General features: G+C 39.8%; 2 protein-coding genes and 1 pseudogene across 2 annotated transcripts; 1 reads left to right on the plus strand and 2 right to left on the minus strand.

The window, feature by feature from the left end:
* Positions 1-105: 105 nt before the first annotated feature.
* On the minus strand, positions 106-3,879 carry LOC106676238 (uncharacterized). The gene is made up of 9 exons (XM_023154733.3): positions 3,126-3,879; positions 2,728-2,946; positions 2,112-2,174; positions 1,987-2,025; positions 1,851-1,905; positions 1,452-1,530; positions 1,312-1,378; positions 1,081-1,229; positions 106-984 (listed from the first exon to the last, which is right to left on the minus strand). Exons 1-9 carry the CDS (start codon positions 3,642-3,644, stop codon positions 534-536), a joined length of 1,641 nt encoding a protein of 546 aa, XP_023010501.3. The 5' UTR covers positions 3,645-3,879; the 3' UTR covers positions 106-533.
* Positions 3,880-6,168: 2,289 nt separating this feature from the next.
* LOC101469061 (uncharacterized) lies at positions 6,169-9,532 on the minus strand. The gene is made up of 9 exons (XM_014412459.4): positions 9,142-9,532; positions 8,743-8,967; positions 8,128-8,190; positions 8,001-8,039; positions 7,865-7,919; positions 7,444-7,522; positions 7,304-7,370; positions 7,073-7,221; positions 6,169-6,976 (listed from the first exon to the last, which is right to left on the minus strand). The coding sequence occupies exons 1-9, from the start codon at positions 9,496-9,498 to the stop codon at positions 6,526-6,528; spliced, it is 1,485 nt and encodes a 494-aa protein (XP_014267945.4). The 5' UTR covers positions 9,499-9,532; the 3' UTR covers positions 6,169-6,525.
* A 4,045-nt stretch (positions 9,533-13,577) lies between these two features.
* LOC101474388 (potassium channel subfamily K member 3-like) lies at positions 13,578-16,757 on the plus strand (annotated as a pseudogene).
* Positions 16,758-22,183: the final 5,426 nt, after the last annotated feature.

A 22,183-nucleotide genomic window follows, 5' to 3' on the forward strand; every position in this document is an offset into this window, starting at 1 on the left:
AAAATTCCTTCGAATTGTTTTGGGTTGTTTTTTTTTTTTTGTTTTTTTTACATCTGCAAGGAAAATAAAAAGCAATGAAAAAATAACGATATGAGGTGATGAACAATTTTGTAGTTATGTTTAAGTAGTGTTTCATAAATTTTGTCCACATGGTATAGTGGTTTAGACAATCACCTAACATTTAACATCAATCTTCAATACCAGAAGGAGACGCATATCCCTCTGAGGTTGTGTCAGGAAGGAGAGCAGCATAAAAATCACTGTTAAGATTCAGAGTCTCCTTCTGTGCTTGGGCATCCCTGACCACAACGTTTTGGATTTTCCTTTGGAACCACACAAACCCATCGTTACGTTTATAGTTCAAATATGCAAAGCTGATGAATACTGAAGTAAGCAAACATTTCCATAAAGAATCAGGCCTTTTGACTAACTACACTGCTGAACTAAATCACTGGATCTGCATACACTCCATACACAGTATAATTTATCAGTATTATTCAGCATAAGATGAATAAGCTTTTCATTGTCATCAATCAATCTTCATTATGGCTGAAAGTTTCTTCACCCTCATGAGACTCATACTCTGCATTGTTACACGACTCATCTTCAGACAGGTTTTCCTCTTCTTGTGCTTCACTGTCAGAAATCACAGTGTCCTCCTGCGACTCCAGAGAGTCAGCGGCCTCTTCCTTTGCTGCCTTGGGCTGCATTGACCACAATTTTTGGATTTTCTTTGGGCACCACACAAACTCATCTTTAGGCTCATAGTTCAAATATGCATACTTGATGAGACGTCTGCGCTTTTTCTTATCAAGTACAGCAAACATAAAGTAGCTGAGGACGCTGTCCCTGATGTTTGGAAGTTGTCCGTTGACCAGAGTCTCCTCCAGGAAGAAGTGGACCAGAGGGGCTTGGTAGTGACGGTAACCCAGGTTTCCCAGACACTTCAGGATGCGAGTGATGCGCAGGCTGTTGTGTGTGTGACTGTCAGACAGTGATCAGTCCCAAAATTAGATCATTTACAGCTTTTTGTCACTTTTACTGCACACAGATTTTTTTTAAATTCAGAGGTAGTTTTACCTGTTAAGGTTGTCAAATCTTTCTTCCCAGTGCTTTGCTCTCCTGACTTCTCCAGTTTTTTCATCACACAACACGATACCATAAAAGTCCAACATGAGCTTGTACGACTTCAGCAGGTTTTGCTTTGCAATGCTGTGATTAAGAAAATCCTGAAGGAAACATCGAAGCTCTATCAGTGTATAAGACATGTTTTCTTTTTAAATCATAACTTGGTAACTTTCACAGGTTTACCGTAATTTCTTCCTTTGTCAGTGTACTGGCCTCATAGTTCACTCCTGGTTCTTGCAGTGGGAACAACCTTTGAGAGAAAATGTCGTTACAAACTGGAACTGAACTTTTTACATCATATTTGTGACTATAGAGTAACTTACCACTGATTATAGGTTTGCACGTGCTCAAGGCTTTCATAGTCTCCATACCATTGTTCATGGAACTCAGTTATGCTGACACCTGGTAACAAATGCAAGTCACAGCAAATAAATCTGTTTGCAAATGAAGCTGCACAGATTACGATTTATCCAGTGATCACTGAGGTGGTTCAAACTGATATTTCTGTACTATAAAATATCTTTTTCTGACTCCATGTCCTTGTGTGAAATGGTATTCTTCTTCAGGTCTCTGAAGTTATTCCAATGTCATGAAGATATTTTGAATACTTGAAAAAGATGAGATGAATAACAAAACAGATCTACTAAACTCTTCTTCTTGAATGAAAACACATGTATGTTATGTTCAGTTTAAGGACATTTGGGTGCTGGTAAAAGGCCTACCGTCTGGCACCGATCGTTTCTTTCCAAGGTAGAAATTCAGATTAGACTTGTCGTCCTACACAAGAGAAAAGAATTTGATTCAAACCATTTATTTTGTTCTTCTTTGAAATAAATCTAAAAACAAACGTTTACATACATTTGTGTTCTTCTTCCTGTGCTGTGTCTTGATTTGGCTCTGCAGGGACACATAAAAGAACAACATGTGCTTGGCTTGTGCTTAAACATGAGAGTGTGTGTTTACAGTGTGTGTGTGAGACTTACAGGGTAGTCATGTCTGTAGTTCTGCATGTCTCTCGCAGCACGTTCAAATCTGCTGAAGTTGTACTGGAACACAGAAGACAAATGGAGTTCAGGGGTAACACTGCACAGCTAAAGGAGACATTCAGTAACCCAAAGATCATCCTTGGAGATCCTCCATCTTTATTTACAATAAATGGGTTTCTGTCTTTGTGCATATGTCATTCTGTGGCTCTTTGTATTCATTTGTTGATCTCATATTGATTATTTCAGAGATATATTTCACAACACAAAATGTAGTCACCACTCTAAAAATGTTTCTGGTTATCTACTTCTTTGTTCACCATTGTTATTTATGTCCATTTTATCTTTCCCACTGATTTTAATCTCTTTTGGAAAATTTTAAATGTCTTTCTTTGGCTTTTTGTTGTTTTTTTGAGCCATCTTTGTGATTTTTTTCTTGCAGGAAAAATCAAGAAATGTGAACAGAGCTATCACCTCAATAAAGTTCTCTGGAGGGGCCATCTAACACCTTGGGCCTGTGGGCCTGTGACAGGTGGCTCCTTTTATGCCTGCAGTAAATGATTTGTGAGCAGACGTGGAAAATCAAAGTACTTGTGACAGGCACTGGCTTACTTACATAGTTTGTTGTCTGTCTGATCCTGCTGGGTGGGCTCTCCTCATTCGGGTCGGTCTCCCAGGTTGAATCATAGTCGCAGTAGAATTCATCCGTAGTGTGAACTCGATACTCTGTGCTGTCAAACTCTTCCTCTTCTTCTTCCGGCCCTGTCAGCTTCTTCCCTTCGTCAACTGCATTTTCCGTGCGCATTTCAGACTCATTTGGGTGTACCATAGAAACCTAAAAGGAATAAAGTAAAGAGCAAACCACGGCATTGTGCCATGTTTGTATCTCCAAGTTGCCTGTTATACAGTCGATCAATTCTTTTTCACGTTTTACATTCACAGAATACGAACTTAAAACGTTTGGTGAGAAACCTGCATGATCACCTTACTGTAAATGTTCATTTCTTTACTCACATTTTCATCAACGGTCTCAACTCGATCATTTTGAAAGTTATCTTGGTTAGACCTTGTCCACTTGGTCTCGGGCTCCTCACCATTATCTGAGGACCTCTTTAGTTCGGGACTAATAACCCTCTCTGCATCGTCAGGTGAATTCTTGAGTGCACGTGTGTTGTCATCGCTTGTTTCAGACTCATTTCTGTCTTTCTTTGAAAAAGTTAAAGGTCCAAACACCATCTGTGTGCGGCGCACTATCCAATCCCGAAGCGAGCGAAACCCACTGTATCCAACCGTGGTGCCAGCTCCATGCTCTCTGCTGTCAAACTCTTCTTCTTCTGGCCCTGGCAGCTTCCTCCCGGACTCCCGGCCTTCGTCAGCCTCATGTTGACCCTCACTGACATCCCCCTCTGCGTCTTCAGATAAACTTCTGAATGAATCTTCGTTTTCTGTGCTTGTTTTAGACTCATTTCTGTCTACTTTCCTGTCCAAAGTTGAGTACGGTGAAGCAGAGCTCTTGTTTCTAAACCACGCCATTATGTTTATATCTCATAGTCTGTTTCACTTTCACTTTTCCCGTCCAAAGACAACTTTGCAGACAGAATACAGATATCATGTTCCCTTATAATTATATAAAAGGAGCACAGAAAAGAACATGCTAACTTTCTTTCTTCTTCTTCTTCTTCTGCTTATATAGGCAGGATATACATGATTAATATTATAGCGTAACTATTATGTATTTGTCTGCAGATCAAAGGGAGACTAGTGTTTAGCACCGCCCACTGATGCAGGTCAGGGGCGTTTCCAGGATTTGTAAAATAAGGTGACACAGGGGTGAACAGAGCAGGGTGGCCACTGGCAGTGTTGGGGAGTAACGGAATACATGTACCGCCGTTACGTATTTAAAATACAAAATATGAGTGACTGTATTCTGTTACAGTTACCGTTTAAAAAGGTGGTATTCAGAATACAGTTACTTTGTTGAAATGAATGGATTACACGGGGGTCTTTTCCTGTTTCATATGTTAGGCTGTCCCCTCTCTCTTGTTGGTAATTCCACGCCGGTGGAAACCCAAACAAAGCACGCATTAAGAGCCTCTAATGCCTGTGTCTCAATCTAGCGGCCCATGTCACCCCTACTTGTGGCCACATAATGACGTGAAGAAATATTTTTAAAAAATGATTCTTCAAAAAATGTTTTAATATGAAAGCAATAGTCAAAGTGTTACAAGCATTGCCCTAAAGAATGTAGCCTCACGGGCAGTGTAGCCCAGTTGTAAGTAAGCTATTAAGACTCGACTGTACACTGTGTTCGTGTTTTCAATAATTTCCATTGGAGAAGCCTTTCAATGCCTCTCTCTGTCTCTCGCTAGCAAAGTTGACCCGGACAACAAAGTAAAGCTAGTTTTCGGCTACGACCCGACATGGAACCCGACATATTAGCCAGAGGTCCCTTTATGGTTTTACGCCTTTACAGTTCGGAGCCACAGACCTGTTTTATATACACGCGGTATAGTTTTATATACGAGATTGCTGCAAAAAGTGCAGCCTTATCTAATGTCCACCTACTGTTACTCACTTTATATTAAGATTTAAAAATCTAGTTGGTATTGGTATGGCGAGTAACCTGCAGTAACAGTAATAAATCACACAACAATAGTACATTCATGTAGTTGTAAAAAACCATGATAATATATTAAGTAATCCAAAGTATTCAGAATACGTTACTCTCACTGAGTAATGTAATGGAATATGTTACAAAATACATTTTGGGGCATGTATTCTGTAATCTGTAGTGGAATACATTTTAAAAGTAACCTTCCCAACACTGAATACAGGATATCAGAATATGTAATCTAAGTAACTATATGTGTTATCTTGTGTTATCTTTGTCTAATATTTAAATTTGTTTGATGATCTGAAACATTTAAGTGTGACAAAATAGCAAAAAAAAAAAACCCAAACACTTTTCCCACACCAGTGTATATGGCTGGGTAACTTGATATATAGGAATGCAATTTATCTGCAAAATAATAAAAGCAAGAAATCAGAGCTTTAAAATCATTCACATCATCATCATCATCATCATCGTTTATTTGTATAGCACTTTAAAAACACACCAGGCAGACCAAAGTGCTGAACAACACAGATCAAAACAACTAGCAAAATTAAAAATACAATAAAATTATTAAAAATACAATAAAATTAATAAGAAAGGTGTCAGTTTCCTGCAAAGTTACAAGCCAGGGAATAAAAATAGGTCTTCAATCTGGACTTAAAGACCTGCACTGATAACGCTTGTCTAATATGGAGGGGAAGGTTATTCCAAAGCATCAGACCTGCAATTGAGAACGCTCGCTCTCCTCTGCCTTTCAGCATGGAGTACAAAGTCTAATCTTTGCATTATAAACACAGTGGAGTAAAAGCAGAAAGTGGCATAGAAATACCTAAATAAGGTAAAAGTACATTAAAGCTTTACTTCAGCAATATTCTCAGTTACATTCCTGCTGTTCCCATCCATGCTGTCGATTTAGGTGATTTTTCTTTTTTAAAAAAGAAAGAAATCTAAATGCTCTCCCTTTGTCTCTGTGGAGCCTGCAAAAGATGGTGCTCACAGTCTGGTGGGAACACAAGCTATTTTTGTTTCAGCTCAACTGTTTGAACCCATTTGATGAAATTTGCCTCAGTTTTAAAAACCCTTTTCTTTCAAATATTAACGGAGCAAGTATTCAACTTTAAAGTTGTGTGTAATTTCTTTGCCTTCACATTGTTGTTTAGCTGTGATGATTGCTGGTGTAAGGAGTCAGGTGACAGAATTAGAAAGTGAACAGTTGAGGCTGTTAACCTTTGATGGGCAGCAATATTTGGGAGTCTGTCAGAGATTTTTATGTCCTTTTGTAAAGTGACCAACTGTAGTAATACATGAATTGGCTTTGTAACTGACTGTAACATTTTTTATCTTGCCACCCTCTAATTTTATTTTGGCCACAACCTTTACTAACCTGCGATTTGAATATGCAACTCTGAAAGGAAATTAAGACAGATATAAAACAACAAGATGTGAACTTTCTGAATGAGAATGTTTTAATTCTAGACACAAGAACGCAAAAACATTTAGTAATTGATCCCACATAGTCACACAATAACATTAACCCTTGAATTTTGTGTAAAACATGCATCCATTTCAGAACGCTTCATTATTTATGTTCAGAAAAAGAATTAATTGCGAATAAAAATCCAAACTTTAAGTTGTAAATATTGAAGTAAACAAAGATTTCTATAAAGAATCAAGCCCTTTGACTCAGTGTGTAAAGCACAATAACCTGCTCGTAATCTAAGATCTACAGTGTTGAACTAAATCACTCCATACTTCAGTGCAATTTATCAGTATTATTCATAAGCTTTCCATTGTCATCAATCAATCTTCATTATGGCTGAAAGTTTCTTCACCCTCATGAGACTCATACTCTGCATTGTTACACGACTCATCTTCAGACAGGTTTTCCTCTTCTTGTGCTTCACTGTCAGAAATCACAGTGTCCTCCTGTGACTCCAGAGAGTCAGCGGCCTCTTCCTTTGCTGCCTTGGGCTGCTTTGACCACAATTTTTGGATTTTCTTTGGGCACCACACAAACTCATCTTTAGGCTCATAGTGCAAATATGCATACTTGATGAGACGTCTGCGCTTTTTCTTATCAAGTACAGCAAACATAAAGTAGCTGAGGACGCTGTCCCTGATGTTTGGAAGTTGTCCGTTGACCAGAGTCTCCTCCAGGAAGAAGTGGACCAGAGGGGCTTGGTAGTGACGGTAACCCAGGTTTCCCAGACACTTCAGGATGCGAGTGATGCGCAGGCTGTTGTGTGTGTGACTGTCAGACAGTGATCAGTCCCAAAATTAGATCATTTACAGCTTTTTGTCACTTTTACTGCACACAGATTTTTTTTAAATTCAGAGGTAGTTTTACCTGTTAAGGTTGTCAAATCTTTCTTCCCAGTGCTTTGCTCTCCTGACTTCTCCAGTTTTTTCATCACACAACACGATACCATAAAAGTCCAACATGAGCTTGTACGACTTCAGCAGGTTTTCCTGTGCAAGGCTGTGATTAAGAAAATCCTGAAGGAAACATCGAACCTCTATCAGTGTATAAGACATGTTTTCTTTTTAAATCATAACTTGGTAACTTTCACAGGTTTACCGTAATTTCTTCCTTTGTCAGTGTACTGGCCTCATAGTTCACTCCTGGTTCTTGCAGTGGGAACAACCTTTGAGAGAAAATGTCGTTACAAACTGGAACTGAACTTTTTACATCATATTTGTGACTATAGAGTAACTTACCACTGAATATATGTGTGCACGTACTCAAGGCTTTCATAGTCTCCATACCATTGTTCATGGAACTCAGTTATGCTGACACCTGGTAACAAATACAAGTCACAGCAAATAAATCTGTTTGTAAAAGAAGCTGCACAGATTACGATTTATCCAGTGATCACTGAGGTGGCTCAAACTGATGTCAGTATCAAAAAATATCTTTTTTTTTGACATCTCATGATTATAGCATTCTTGTGTAATATCAGTAACGTTTAAGGCCACTTAAGGTTCTGATGACATGGAAATATTGAGAGGATTAGTTGAATAAAATAATGAATTTTATAAGCTCTCATTCTTGAACAAATAAATTACAGAAAAACATTTATTTCACTTCCACTTTATGGACATACTTGACTCTATACTTTGTTCTACTAAAAAGGCCTACCATCTGGCACCGATCGTTTCTTTCCAAGGTAGAAATTCAGATTAGACTTGTCGTTCTACACAAGAGAAAAGAATTTGATTCAAACCATTTATTTTGTTCTTCTTTGAAATAAATCTAAAAACAAACGTTTACATACATTTGTGTTCTTCTTCCTGTGCTGTGTCTTGATTTGGCTCTGCAGGGACACATAAAAGAACAACATGTGCTTGGCTCGTGCTTAAACATGAGAGTGTGTGTTTACAGTGTGTGTGTGTGAGACTTACAGGGTAGTCATGTCTGTAGTTCTGCATGTCTCTCGCAGCACGTTCAAATCTGCTGAAGTTGTACTGGAACACAGAAGACAAATGAAGTTCAGGGGTAACACTGCACAGCTAAAGGAGACATTCAGTAACCCAAAGATCATCCTTGGAGATCCTCCATCTTTATTTACAATAAATGGGTTTCTGTCTTTGTGCATATGTCATTCTGTGGCTCTTTGTATTCATTTGTTGATCTCATATTGATTATTTCAGAGATATATTTCACAACACAAAATGTAGTCACCACTCTAAAAATGTTTCTGGTTATCTACTTCTTTGTTCACCATTGTTATTTATGTCCATTTTATCTTTCCCACTGATTTTAATCTCTTTTGGGAAATTTTAAATGTCTTTCTTTGGCTTTTTGTTGTTTTTCTTTGTGATCTTTGTGATTTTTTCTTGCAGGAAAAATCAAGAAATGTGAACAGAGCTATCACCTCAATAAAGTTCTCTGGAGGGGCCATCTAACACCTTGGGCCTGTGGGCCTGTGACAGGTGGCTCCTTTTATGCCTGCAGTAAATGATTTGTGAGCAGACGTGGAAAATCAAAGCACTTGTGACAGGCACTGGCTTACTTACATAGTTGGAGTTTGTTGACCGTCTGATCCTGCTGGGTGGGCTCTCCTCATTCGGGTCGGTCTCCCAGGTTGAATCATAGTCGCAGTAGAATTCATCCGTAGTGTGAACTCGATACTCTGTGCTGTCAAACTCTTCCTCTTCTTCTTCCGGCCCTGTCAGCTTCTTCCCTTCGTCAACTGCATTTTCCGTGCGCATTTCAGACTCATTTGGGTGTACCATAGAAACCTAAAAGGAATAAAGTAAAGAGCAAATCACGGTATTATGCCATGTTTGTATCTCCAAGTTGCCTGTTATACAGTTGATCAATTCTGGTTTTTACATTCACAGAATACGAACTTAAAACGTTTGGTGAGAAACCTGCATGATCACCTTACTGTAAATGTTTATTTCTTTACTCACATTTTTATCAGCGGTCTCAACTCGATCATTTTGAAAGTTATCTTGGTTAGACTTTGCTCGCTTGCTCACGGGCACCCCATCTTCGTCTGAAGTCCTCTTCTGTCCGTCACTAATAGCCTTCTCTTCATCGTCAAGTGAATTCCTGAGTAGACGTGTGTTGTCGTCGCTTGTTTCAGGCTCATTTCCGTCTTTCTTTGAATAAGTTAAAAATCTAAACAGTGGAACCAGTGGAAAAAGCAAGAACAGTAAAGGATTCCTGTGGCGCACTATCCAGTGCCAAAGCGAGCGAATCCCATTGTATCCAAACCAATGCATTATTACTTTACAGCAGCGACACAGCACCGACATAACCCTCATGCGTGAAGATAATCGGTCAGTCTGTTTCGCTTTCCCTTACGCACTTCACAGAAAACCGAAACTAAACTTTGCGGCGACAAACAACATGTTACCGACCGCCGGCATCATGTTACCGACTATTTACACGCTGCTGCAAATCAAAAGTAGACTAGACTTTAGTTTGGGAAAACTTAGTTGACGTGTAAAAGTTAATTTTCTTTTAAAAGTAAACCATGTCAGAAATCCAAATACCTTCACTTGGGCTAGTGTTATTTCACTGTTATGATATTGTAATGTGACTTGGCTGTATATCTAATTAATAAACCAATTTTTTAAATATATTTCTATATTTATTCATCTTATTAATGATCACGGTTTAAGTGTATGGGACACATCCCTTAAATTAAACCTAAACATTGCACCAGTGAAGGGGCTCAACACCTTAGATTTCCAGGACTTGGTTTAAAACCCTATTTTTAGCTTAAAAAGCTACAAAGTTTACCTGTAATTGCATAAACAGTCAGGAATCCCCTTTGCACAGATAACCCATAATTTAGTCACACCTTCACCCCAATAGTGAGGTACACTCAGTAAATATTATTCCCTCCCAGGGCAGCCAAAGCTCGAGTAAAACCTGCCTTTTTTATATATGAAATCACAGAAGTTTTCCAACTTCCCTTTGCGCTTGAGTCACATTAAATTCATCATTTCAATATGATTAATAGTAAATATTACAATTTGCAGGTGTTTAAAAATGAGATTTTTTCTGCATTTGATAAATTAGAATAAATTCAAGTTAAATTAGAAGAGTACTTTCTCTAGTCAGAGTCATCTTCACTGCAGGTGTTTTGATTAGGAGCCCTTTCTGACGTACATGACTTACAGACCATGTCCATGCCCTTTTGGCTAAAAGGCTCAAAGGACTGTTGAGATTAGCTGCAAAGTTCAAGCCTGTTTCCCTCTGTGACACTGTAGCCTTGTCACTAAAGACATGTTTGTCTGCAAATATGTGTGAAGCCTCTACTTATTTTTTTTAAAAAGAGTTAGAATTTTTATATTTATGATAAAAATGCTCCGGATTTTTATACTATATTATCATCGTATCCACTGCCCGTATTCCCACTGTGGCTGTTATCAATGCAAAGATAGCATCATGTTTGCAGTATATTTCCATGGCTCATTTTCTACGAGAATGGCACTTGGACAGATGAGTGTCTGGACCTGAGTCGGTGGACATCCTGCTCTTAATGTCTTCCCATGAGAGATAACAGGTTGTATGAATTGTCCTGCTGAACAGAGAGATATGGGATGAGTACATCAGATAATGTAGTGCCATTATTTCATGAATGGAGTTTTCAAACCAGCACAGACGCCCTTATTATAAACTCAGTTGCTTTTTGGGTTTATGGCACGCTACAATGAGCTATATATTTATGACTATATAACACTGCTTTGGTAATATTTGTTTCCTATGACGTGAAGTTTGCAAAAGGAATTGATCTGTACTTGTTTAAGCACTGTGTGCATTCACTTAGTGCTCCATGATGAGGCTGTTATCTCTCATACTCATTTCAACAGGACTGTTCTTTCTGCCATTAGAGGAAATAAAGACTTGTCAGAATGCTACATCGCTAACCTCTGCATGGCAGTCGATTCATTCGTGCTTACCAGAGCAGCTAAGGTCCTGTATTGGCTGTAGAAGATGAAAACACAGCATAGTGATAGTCATATGTTCTGCGGGGAATGGAGGCAGTAACTGTGGATTTTAATGACAGATCTTAGGCTCTTTATGGCTCACTTCAGTGCAAGAATAGTTTCCACAAATTGGATTGCCCTCCTAAAATAGATGGGAACTTTGTGAAAGTGAAATAAGTTGCAGCATGGAGCTAAGGCAGTTGGCCTGTTTTCTGATCGCGCTGCCGTGAACCCGATTAGCACGTGCGAAAATCCAACAGATGCCACAGGAAATCTCAGTGAAGGCCCCTCAGACGAGGGCCCTGCACAGTTGCACTGATACGTACACACAAACCACCTCTACAGACGGCCTCACTCGGCAAGCGCGCAGAATGTAGTTAATGACCACAGCTAGGGTGGTAGTTGGCTCAGCAGCTATGTACGCTTGATAAAGGTCAACGCTGCCACCAGCTAATGCCTCACTGCTGAGAGTAATACTATAGTTGCGGGTAGTGTGATTACTCCAGACAGGAGTATTTCATAGGGCAAAATAACACATGGACGAGAGTCCAGAAAGGGTAGCTGGTGATGCTGGGTTTCTTTAAAAGGCTGCCACGTATGTGAGGTACAGAATACACAACTTTACATTTAATTAGTGTGGATGCTGATTAAGCTTCCGTATTTGTTTGTAGCAAATACTACTTGAACGTACAGGTGGTACGTGTATAAATGGTCTGGCATGTATAAATCCTGGCAATCCTCCTGGCACTTAACAGCGTACACTATGTTACTCTGTTTGTGTCTGGTGACACGATCCTTGGGGTGGACCAATTTTTGGCTCAGTGTGTTTTGGGGTTTAAAAGCCATAGAGACACGGTGTTTAGAAAAACTTCGTCTCAACTGTTCCCATACTCCTGACACATACGGGATCACTACAGGTTTTCCCAGCTTTGACAAAAGTCCAGCTGGGACTTTTTTCAGGTGCCAAAAGAAAGCTCCAGCTGATCCAGGAGAGAAGGACAACCGCTGCCTAAGCAGAAAACCTGTTTGTTTTGAGGCATCTCTCAAAACAAACAGATACAAACTTTTAATATTCATTCAGAAGTTTCCTGACTTTAAATTTTCTTTTGTCATTACTCAGCTTTTTCAAATGCACATTTTAAACATGCTCAGCTACTTTTCAACCTCTTCTTCTGTGTGAACTTCAGCTTTCAACATTTCTGCACTTTTTTTCAGATGAAAAATTCTGTATTTTTCAGCTCATTTAACATTTTTAGCTTAACTTTAGCAATCATTTCAATTCTGCTCAAAACATTCAGCGATCAGCATTCACACTGCAGTTTCTTCAAAAAATGCATTTTCTACTTGTTACTTGCTATTAATCTCTCGTTCTCTTCCACAGTGCATCCTTCATCCTGTCTCTGCCCTCTCCCGCAACCAGTCGTTGCAGATGATTTCCACTCCCTGAGCTTGGGTCTACCAGATGTTTCCTTCCTGTCAAAATGGACTTTTTCCTTCCAACTGTTGCCAAGTGCTTGCTCATAGGGAGTCATGTGATTGTTGGGGTTTACTCTGTATTATTGTAGGGTCTTTACCTTAAAATATAAAGGACCTCAAGGTGTCTATTGTTTAATTTTAGGTCTTCTTTGATACAGTGTGATAACCATTTTCACAAATCAGTCAAATGCAGTTTAAGTAAAATGGAGGTTAAAGCAGGATGTGCTTTAAGACATCACTGACATGGAGCTTCTGCAGGAATATTCAGAACCATCCCTCCTGATGACCACCGGTTTAAGGAAAAAAAGACGAAAGATAGCCAATATGCTCAAATTCGCTAGAGAAAAGGTGTTAGCAACTACAGTCATATTTTATATACAGTGATGCACATGTATTACATTAGTAGAACATTTAATGATTTTTATTGTGCTTTTCCCATAGAAAAGGTTTAATATAGTCCTGCTCTAATTTAGACATATTGTATCATGCGTGAGTTTCTAACTTCCAGTCTGTCTTATAACTGAATTTAAAGTAAGAAATGAAATGTATACTCTAGCACAAAACGTGAAACAAACTAAACACCCTATGCTGAAATCTTGCAACATCAAAGCGAATATAACTGTAACTGTTTCAAGAAACCGAACTGAGCACATTAGCACTTGTTAAAAGTCCTCATAGTCCTCTTAAAGTTCAGTAAACGAGGTTATGTGAGCATGCTTCACCTGACCACACGCTAATACTATAGGCTACACTTTCAAGCCATTTAGACCTATGCTGTACTCCTAACAGGCCCATGGCCTCTTTACACCGTGAAGACCAGCGAAACCCATGTGCAGGATGGCTCTGATCCTGTGCATCTGTGCCTCTGAGCAGCAGCAGCAGGAGCAGCAGCACCCTCCCCGCCTCCTCCGGGCACTCTGGATTTGAGGATGAGGACGCAGAACATCAGGACCCTCTCTCTCATCCTCTCAATTATTTTCTACCTGCTTGTAGGAGCCGCAGTTTTTGACGCACTAGAGTCAGAAAGCGAGAGTTCAAGAAAAAAAGGCGCTGGAGCAGAAGCTGAGCGAGCTGAAGAAAAAGTACGAGGATGATTTCAACGAGATCTAGTGAGTGGTCCATCAGACAGAGCCGCATCGCGCTGGGAGGCAGTGGAAGTTCGTCGGCTCTTTTTACTTTGGCATCACCGTTATCACTACAATTGGCAAGTATATAATGTTGTGGCCTGACTTCACGGTATTGTGTGATTTTTGCAGTAATTTTTTTGACAGTTTTTCTTTTTTTGGACCCTGAACAGCAACTCATTGAAGATAGACACATAAACTAGGCCTACCTAAATGATTTTTTGATTGTGAATTATTACTCCTTGTAATGCTGGGATGTAGCTAAAGTTTTGTTTTGTTTTAAATTAGCCCATTTACAGAAAGCAAAGCTGTCCAGAAACACCTGCTGTTGTTGTTCTAGGTCCAAATTCTTGGAATAAGATAGATGTAGTTTGGCCTTTTCAGCAAAATATCAGTAAAGTGATTATGTAGGCAGCTGCATATGTAGTAAAGAAGTGTGCAAAGTTTTTGAAAGTTTTTATTTTTTATTTTTTAATGGTAAAAAACCCCCCAACCCTTTCTTAAAATACCTAAACCACCTCTATGTGACAAAGAAAGTACAGATCAGAAGCCTTAATCTCTTATAGCCACCTTGGGGCCTATCCCAGTTGGCAGTAGGCAAGAGGTGAGTACACACTGGATAGGTGAGCAGTCAAAGGTTGGCCTGAACAGACCTAAAGCAATGAAACAATAACACTTTTCAGTTACAATTTCTCACGTGCTGTCTTGTTGGTCTGATATAAGCTCCAGCCTTCCTGTCCAACCTCAGACTGCGGAACAAAGGACTGAGTGAAACCACCTTTGTAAGAGTGCACGCCCTGTAATGTTAAGAAGCTAAAGTGTCACTATGTTTTCTTACAGCTTGGTAGCTTCATATATTATGTAGAAACAGTTGCCTTTTGTTAATCACCTATGTCCTTACCATTTCCCAAAAAGCTGAACTAATTGCAGAAATATAAACAGGTTAAAAAGCTGATCAGGCTTAAAGTGAGAAAACCTGCTGTTAATGTCCAGTAAACACTTTTTATCTTACGTTGTGGTGTGCAGGATTGAAAAATATTGGTATCGAAAAATATTGGTATCAAGCCAATACCATGTAAATACAGGGCCAGTATTGGTGATACCAATACTGATACAGATACTTTTAACGATAAAGATGGCTTATGTCGGAGAGGGCAGTGAGAAGAATGAGATTAATCATCAGTTTGCAAAGTCTGAACACATTTTCCAGCTTTTTGTGGGGTTTTTTTTTGGAGACCTGGAATGTAAATGTGCTTATCACTAAAGGACTTTCAGTCAGCTTCTGTTGTTTCAATGTGCCAGAGGCTATAAATAAAATTATGTGACAGTCAACATAAAAAAAGTTCCGATATTTTTCATAGCCCGTGTTTGACTTGTATTTTTTCATTTCTATTATACTTATTTATTTAACACAATTCCATGGACTACATACTGAACATAGAGGATAGAAACAAAGTATCGATACTGAGGCGCTAGTACTGATCTGATACCAATACCAGCATTGGTATCGATATTTAGATCAATCCGCTGCCTCTAGTGTTAAGTATTCCCAAATAAACAGTGTTCACTTATCACTGTGTGTTCAGCCTGCTCTGTCACCAACCTTCTCTTTAGTTGCACCTCCCAAGTTTCTCAGTTTGCTATTAAGTGCTGTGGAGGTGGCGGATACTGGTATTAACAGAGCTTTTACACATGTACACCGCTAGCAGCTGCTTCTGGAAATGAGGTTAACGAGGACAGCATGATTGGACCAAACCAGTTAAGCTGCAGTTATAGAGAGATAGCCAAATGTTTCCTGGCACAGCATCAGCAAGCAGTTTTAGTGAGACTTATCTGTGGTTTAACCATGTTTGCTCACATTAGTTTAAAGACTTGACTTTAACCTGCACTGAGTTATGTGTGAGTATCCCTGCCTTGCAGTGTTTACAGCAGCAATATACTAGTTTGATGTCTATGGAGCTTGATGACTATGAAACAGTAGTACTCAACCTTTGACCTGTATTATTCTTTGACTTTGCAGGTTATGGCCATGCTGTTCCGTGCACCAATGCTGGAAAGGCCTTCTGTATGTTTTATGCGCTCTTGGACATCCCTCTGACGCTGGTCATGTTCCAGTGCCTGGGCGAGAGGATCAACACTTTTGTGAGATACCTCCTGAGCAGAGTCAAGCAGGGCCTGGGCTTACAGAAGACAGAGGTGTCAATGGGAAACATGGTCCTGGTGGGTTTACTGTCTTGGGTAAGCACTTTGTTTGTAGGAGCTGCAGCCTTTTCCTATTTTGAGGGCTGGAGCTTTTTAATGCCTCTTACTACTGCTTTGTCACACTTACTACCATTGGGTTTGGAGATTTTGTAGCCTTGCAGACAAAAGATGCCCTCTAGAAGCAACCTACCTACGTGGTATTTAGCTTCATGTACATTCTAGTTGGGCTGACGGTCATCGGAGCATTTCTTAACCTGGTGGTGTTGAGGTTTCTCACTGTAAGCTCAGGTGAGCTTGATGGGAGCTCCACAGCAGGGGAAGAAGAGCAGGAGTACAGGAAGATCGTGGACACTGGAGAAGGAACTGCTGAGGACCTATGTAAGGATGATGAAGATGAACTTTGCAGGCTTACCTTTCCCATGGAGGGTTGCAACAGCTTTGTCAGCCTCCTCTCTTCTCCTGCAGAGGAGCACAGACCTATTATACCCAAGAATGCAAACCTGCCTGAACCCAGCAGACTCCAGGCTTTGTTCCTTTGCATGTGCTGTTGCATGGACGTTTACAACAGCGCCTCTCAGTCCCACTGTGACCAGACAAGCGGCCATAGCAACCCTGTCTTTTACAGTACCATCTCCTACAGAGGGGACCAGGCCCCTTGCAGCTTCTACACCATGTCATCACAAGCCTCCCCCAGCAGCGTGGCACTCTGTCTGGGCAAGAACAATTCTCACAGCAGGTGGAAATCACTCTGACTGAGATCTTTGAAAACTTGAAGTTGAAATAGCCTTTGTTTTGTTTTGGATCTTTGTACGCACAGAGCCCATAAAACCATCTGATTTTCTGTTTGGTGGAATAAACTGCCTCATGCTTTCTTTGTTATGAAGCTTGTCTGATAAAATGTAACATATTAAAACTAAATATGCAGTTTATATTGTATTTACACTGAACATTACCAATGATCTAACATTTGAGGTATATCAATAAAGTATAGTTTATGCAACTTTATGGTTTTCCTTCACTATATCACCTGCAAAAAACAAACCAGCAAATTAAAAAACAAAAGAAACAAACAAAAATAAAGCACCCACACAACTTGAGTATGAATACGTTGTCTTCTCGCTGCAGCACTGTCTCATGTGACCTTTTTTCTGACCGTTATTTCCAGTCAGTAAACTTTGCAGTTTCCTGTCAGTAGTGTTCACTTCATTGCTCTGGCTAGTTCCCCAGGTAAAAATGTTCATCTTTATTGCTCAGTTTTGGGGGACCTGGAGACGGACACATGGTAAAAGATGACTGAATGACGGCAGTAGCCAGGTAAAAACCAATCATATCATCTCTGTCAAAGAACAGAAAATGAGCCGTGGCACAGAAGTGGCCTCCAAGTACAAGCTATTGTCTCAGATGTGTGGTTGAATGACACATTGCAGATTAGATTTTTAATACAAACCACCGATACCTACATACTATGTTATGTAATGTCTTCAGTGGATCTGAATGAGCTTTCCACCCTGAGAAAAACCCACTGATGTCAGGCTGTGATGGAGGTGGACAAAGGTGGGCATGTATCTTAAAGAAGGGGTTAAGCAACACGGTGCTATTAGTTGGATTATAGGTAGGGGTAGAATACACAGGTACATTTAATGAAATACTGTACAAATAAAGAATATATGTATATGTACAGGGAGTGCAGAATTATTAGGCAAGCTGTATTTTTGAGGAATAATTTTATTATTGAACAACAACCATGTTCTCAATGAACCCACAAAACTCATTAATATCAAAGCTGAATGTTTTTGGAAGTAGTTTTTAGTTTGGTTTTTAGTTTCAGCTATTTTAGGGGGATATCTGTGTGTGCAGGTGACTATTACTGTGCATAATTATTAGGCAACTTAACAAAAAACAAATATATACCCATTTCAATTATTTATTTTTACCAGTGAAACCAATATAACATCTCCACATTCACAAATATACATTTCTGACATTCAAAAACAAAACAAAAACAAATCAGCGACCAATATAGCCACCTTTCTTTGCAAGGACACTCAAAAGCCTGCCATCCATGGATTCTGTCAGTGTTTTGATCTGTTCACCATCAACATTGCGTGCAGCAGCAACCACAGCCTCCCAGACACTGTTCAGAGAGGTGTACTGTTTTCCCTCCTTGTAAATCTCACATTTGATGATGGACCACAGGTTCTCAATGGGGTTCAGATCAGGTGAACAAGGAGGCCATGTCATTAGTTTTTCTTCTTTTATACCCTTTCTTGCCAGCCACGCTGTGGAGTACTTGGGCGCGTGTGATGGAGCATTGTCCTGCATGAAAATCATGTTTTTCTTGAAGGATGCAGACTTCTTCCTGTACCACTGCTTGAAGAAGGTGTCTTCCAGAAACTGGCAGTAGGACTGGGAGTTGAGCTTGACTCCATCCTCAACCCGAAAAGGCCCCACAAGCTCATCTTTGATGATACCAGCCCAAACCAGTACTCCACCTCCACCTTGCTGGCGTCTGAGTGGGACTGGAGCTCTCTGCCCTTTACCAATCCAGCCACGGGCCCATCCATCTGGCCCATCAAGACTCACTCTCATTTCATCAGTCCATAAAACCTTAGAAAAACCAGTCTTGAGATATTTCTTGGCCCAGTCTTGACGTTTCAGCTTGTGTGTCTTGTTCAGTGGTGGTCGTCTTTCAGCCTTTCTTACCTTGGCCATGTCTCTGAGTATTGCACACCTTGTGCTTTTGGGCACTCCAGTGATGTTGCAGCTCTGAAATATGGCCAAACTGGTGGCAAGTGGCATCTTGGCAGCTGCACGCTTGACTTTTCTCAGTTCATGGGCAGTTATTTTGCGCATTGGTTTTTCCACACGCTTCTTGCGACCCTGTTGACTGTCTTGAATGAAACGCTTGATTGGTCGATGATCACGCTTCAGAAGCTTTGCAATTTTGAGACTGCTGCATCCCTCTGCAAGATATCTCACTATTTTTGACTTTTCTGAGCCTGTCAAGTCCTTCTTTTGACCCATTTTGCCAAAGGAAAGGACGTTGCCTAATAATTATGCACACCTGATATAGGGTGTTGATGTCATTAGACCACACCCCTTCTCATTACAGAGATGCACATCCCCTAATATGCTTAATTGGTAGTAGGCTTTCGAGCCTATACAGCTTGGAGTAAGACAACATGCATGAAGAGGATGATGTGGACAAAATACTCATTTGCCTAATAATTCTGCACTCCCTCTATATGTATATATATATGTATATATATATATGTATATATATACATATATATATATATACATAAAGGAACAGAGCCTTGTTACTGGAAAGTCAGAGGTGTCGGAGATTAATTTCAGTAGTTTATGTAACAAATAGAAGAACTGTTAACCAACATAAAGTCCATAGAATTAGATAAATTAGTTTATTATAATAATATTTCTGTTACCACGGTATTGCCACTAAACTTACAAATCATTGCAACTAACTTTGGCCACTTGGAGAGGCAATCTACGCTAAAGAGCACCTCCAACTACTCACTAAGTGTGTCTCATTGCAACAAAATCAAAAATAAAACAAAAACTTATTAATAACTCTAAAGAGTTTTTATTAAAATAAAAAAACAACAACACATGGTTAATACATTAGATTAGACAATCAAGCTGAAATACAATGAAAAGACATAAATAAAACAGCAGCAGGAGAAATTTATAAAGAGAGAAAAATGTTTATCATCCAGTGTTCATACTACTGTAGTCCAGTCTAGAGACTTCATGCTGTGATCCAACTCACCACTGCCAGGGCAGCCAGACGCATTCACCAAAGGAAAAAACCAATTCAGACTACATCCGAAAGACAGCCAGTAAATGTGTTCGAACAGTTAGTAGAAACATGTTAAATCCATTTTCCACATACCCGTAACCACAATCTGCAAAACAGAAGCTCTGATTGGAGAGCTGGGCGTTTCCTGAACACGACAGTGAGCTCACTGTACTAAAATGGCCTCAGCAGTCACATGATCTCAATCCAGCAGAGCATATTTGGATATGAAAAATCTCTGAGGAGTGTTTCCAACGCCTTGTTGAACCCATGGTAAGGTGTACCTAACTGAGTGGCTGGTGAACATGTGGGATCCATACCAATGATGGCAAACATCTGTCTTGTTAAATAAGCCTGAAAAAAGACACTGAGGCCCACATGCTGCCTTGTAGCTGATTTTTGAATCAGTACGGTGTCATTTTAAATCACTAATCTGTAACTGCCCTGTGCTCTGACCTCCATGTGGATCCCTCAAGTCTGGCACTGCATAATTTCAGGAAATTGAAATAGACTAGCATTTATATCACACCTTTGTAGGCTTACTGACCACTGATATTGCTTCAGACTACAAGGCACATTTTAAGCATGTAATTTAGAACAAATAAATCAGTCTAAAGTGCCCGTGTTTGGCCTGTGGCACCCACTAAGGCATAGGGAAACCTTGTCAACTCCTTACAGACTTTTAGGCTGCCTGACAAGAGCCCATTCACAAGGGCCCACCAGCAGTAACTTGCATTTAATCCACACACGGCATATTTCTTTTCCTTGTTGCCATTACCTACACTAGAGAGCAGCATTGGTCTACGTATAACAAAGGCTGAGTCCTCACAGCTCTCCAACACTGATAGTTCTGTTTGCTCAGATGGTTACATATAAACATTTTATTTTATAAATTGTGAGTCCAACAACGACACTGCTTGCTGTTAAAACCATCTTGTCTGTGTTACACCTTCCAGCGAGTAAAACAGCTCAGAAACAAAACACTACTTCTGCGTGCTATCACCATTTTATAGGGAATTAAAGCATGACAGCAGAGATTTGTTTTCATCTGCCAGCATGAACTATGACACAGATTGCTGTTGTGGGAATAGACGCTCGGGCTCTTGATAAGTGAGCACAGGCTTTTCGGTCAAGCGGGCAGACATGTATCAGCAGCCAGCAGTATCACCTCAGATTTAGAAAGATATTTGTGAACCAGCAGAAAGGAGAAGCCTGAACAACGGGCTTTGTGGCAGAAAGCTCACCATGTCGTGAGGGATGAAAACTGGTATCTAATTTGCATAATTAGTCCATTAATGTCGCAAATGGTGTTTCACTTTATTCCTGTTACGATGCATCTATGGCTGGCCCAACAATTAGAACCTGAAAGTGCTCAAAAGTGTCCACGCAGACAAGAGAAAAAAGAAAAAAAAGAGGCAAATGACGGCGCGCAATGACTCAGACACACAGAATAAGAAGCTTCTTTCAAAAACAGCAGTATGACGATTTCCGGCTTTTATGTTACCTCGTGCGTGACTGCATAACAACACAATAGAGTTGTGGGTAGAGTTAGATTTTTTTCCTAGTCTCCTTTTGTGGTTCAGTTGAGCTGTTTGTATATGGCACTGCTAAGAAATATGATGTTGCTCCTTATGTATGCATAATGGGTTTTACAAATAGTGAGCTGAAGGTGGTGGTAGTGATCCTTTTAAAAGACCCTTTTTTTTGTGAGTCCAGTTTCAATGTACATTCAAGCATGCTTGCCCATATGCTGTTTACATTTATAATGGAGTTCTGTAGGAAGTCCAGTCATTTGGGTTTTATGCTTTGTGTAATGACAGCGATTCTCCTATGAGCTCTGCCTATATCTGAAGTGTTTGCACAGTAATACTAAAGTTTATTAAAAAAAAACTTCTGTCACAAAAGGGTATTAACTTCCTATTAACATCACCATTGATTAACTACAGTTTTGAATTCCACCATCAAAGCTGTACTCGGTCGTACTGTTTTGGCTCGGGCCTGATCGAGTGGGTGAATTATTCATTAGATTGTTAGATATTTAAGTCATTTCTGTATCATGCTGTAAGGTCTTTCATGTGTAGTTGCATGGTAGGAGATACAAGATTAAATCAGAAACGAGCCGTCGGTTCAAGCAGAGTGCAAGCCGACCTTTTCGAAAGGGTAAATATGGCTTTAATATGGCAGAAATATTGGCTGTAGGTTCATAATAGAAGCAATATGCAAATAAAGTATTTATGAATATACAAATAGACCGAACCAATAGTGGCTGCTGCGCCCCACATTCACAGTCTTTCAGGAGGAGCTGGGAGATTATGAGTTATTTTCTCGGATGTGCATCTGAATGGAAAATGTATTCTCTCTGCATTCTCACAGTGAGCACAATGAAAGATTA

Source organism: Maylandia zebra, linkage group LG5 (genome assembly GCF_041146795.1).
Source record: "Maylandia zebra isolate NMK-2024a linkage group LG5, Mzebra_GT3a, whole genome shotgun sequence".
Classification (NCBI taxonomy): Eukaryota; Metazoa; Chordata; class Actinopteri; order Cichliformes; family Cichlidae; genus Maylandia; species Maylandia zebra.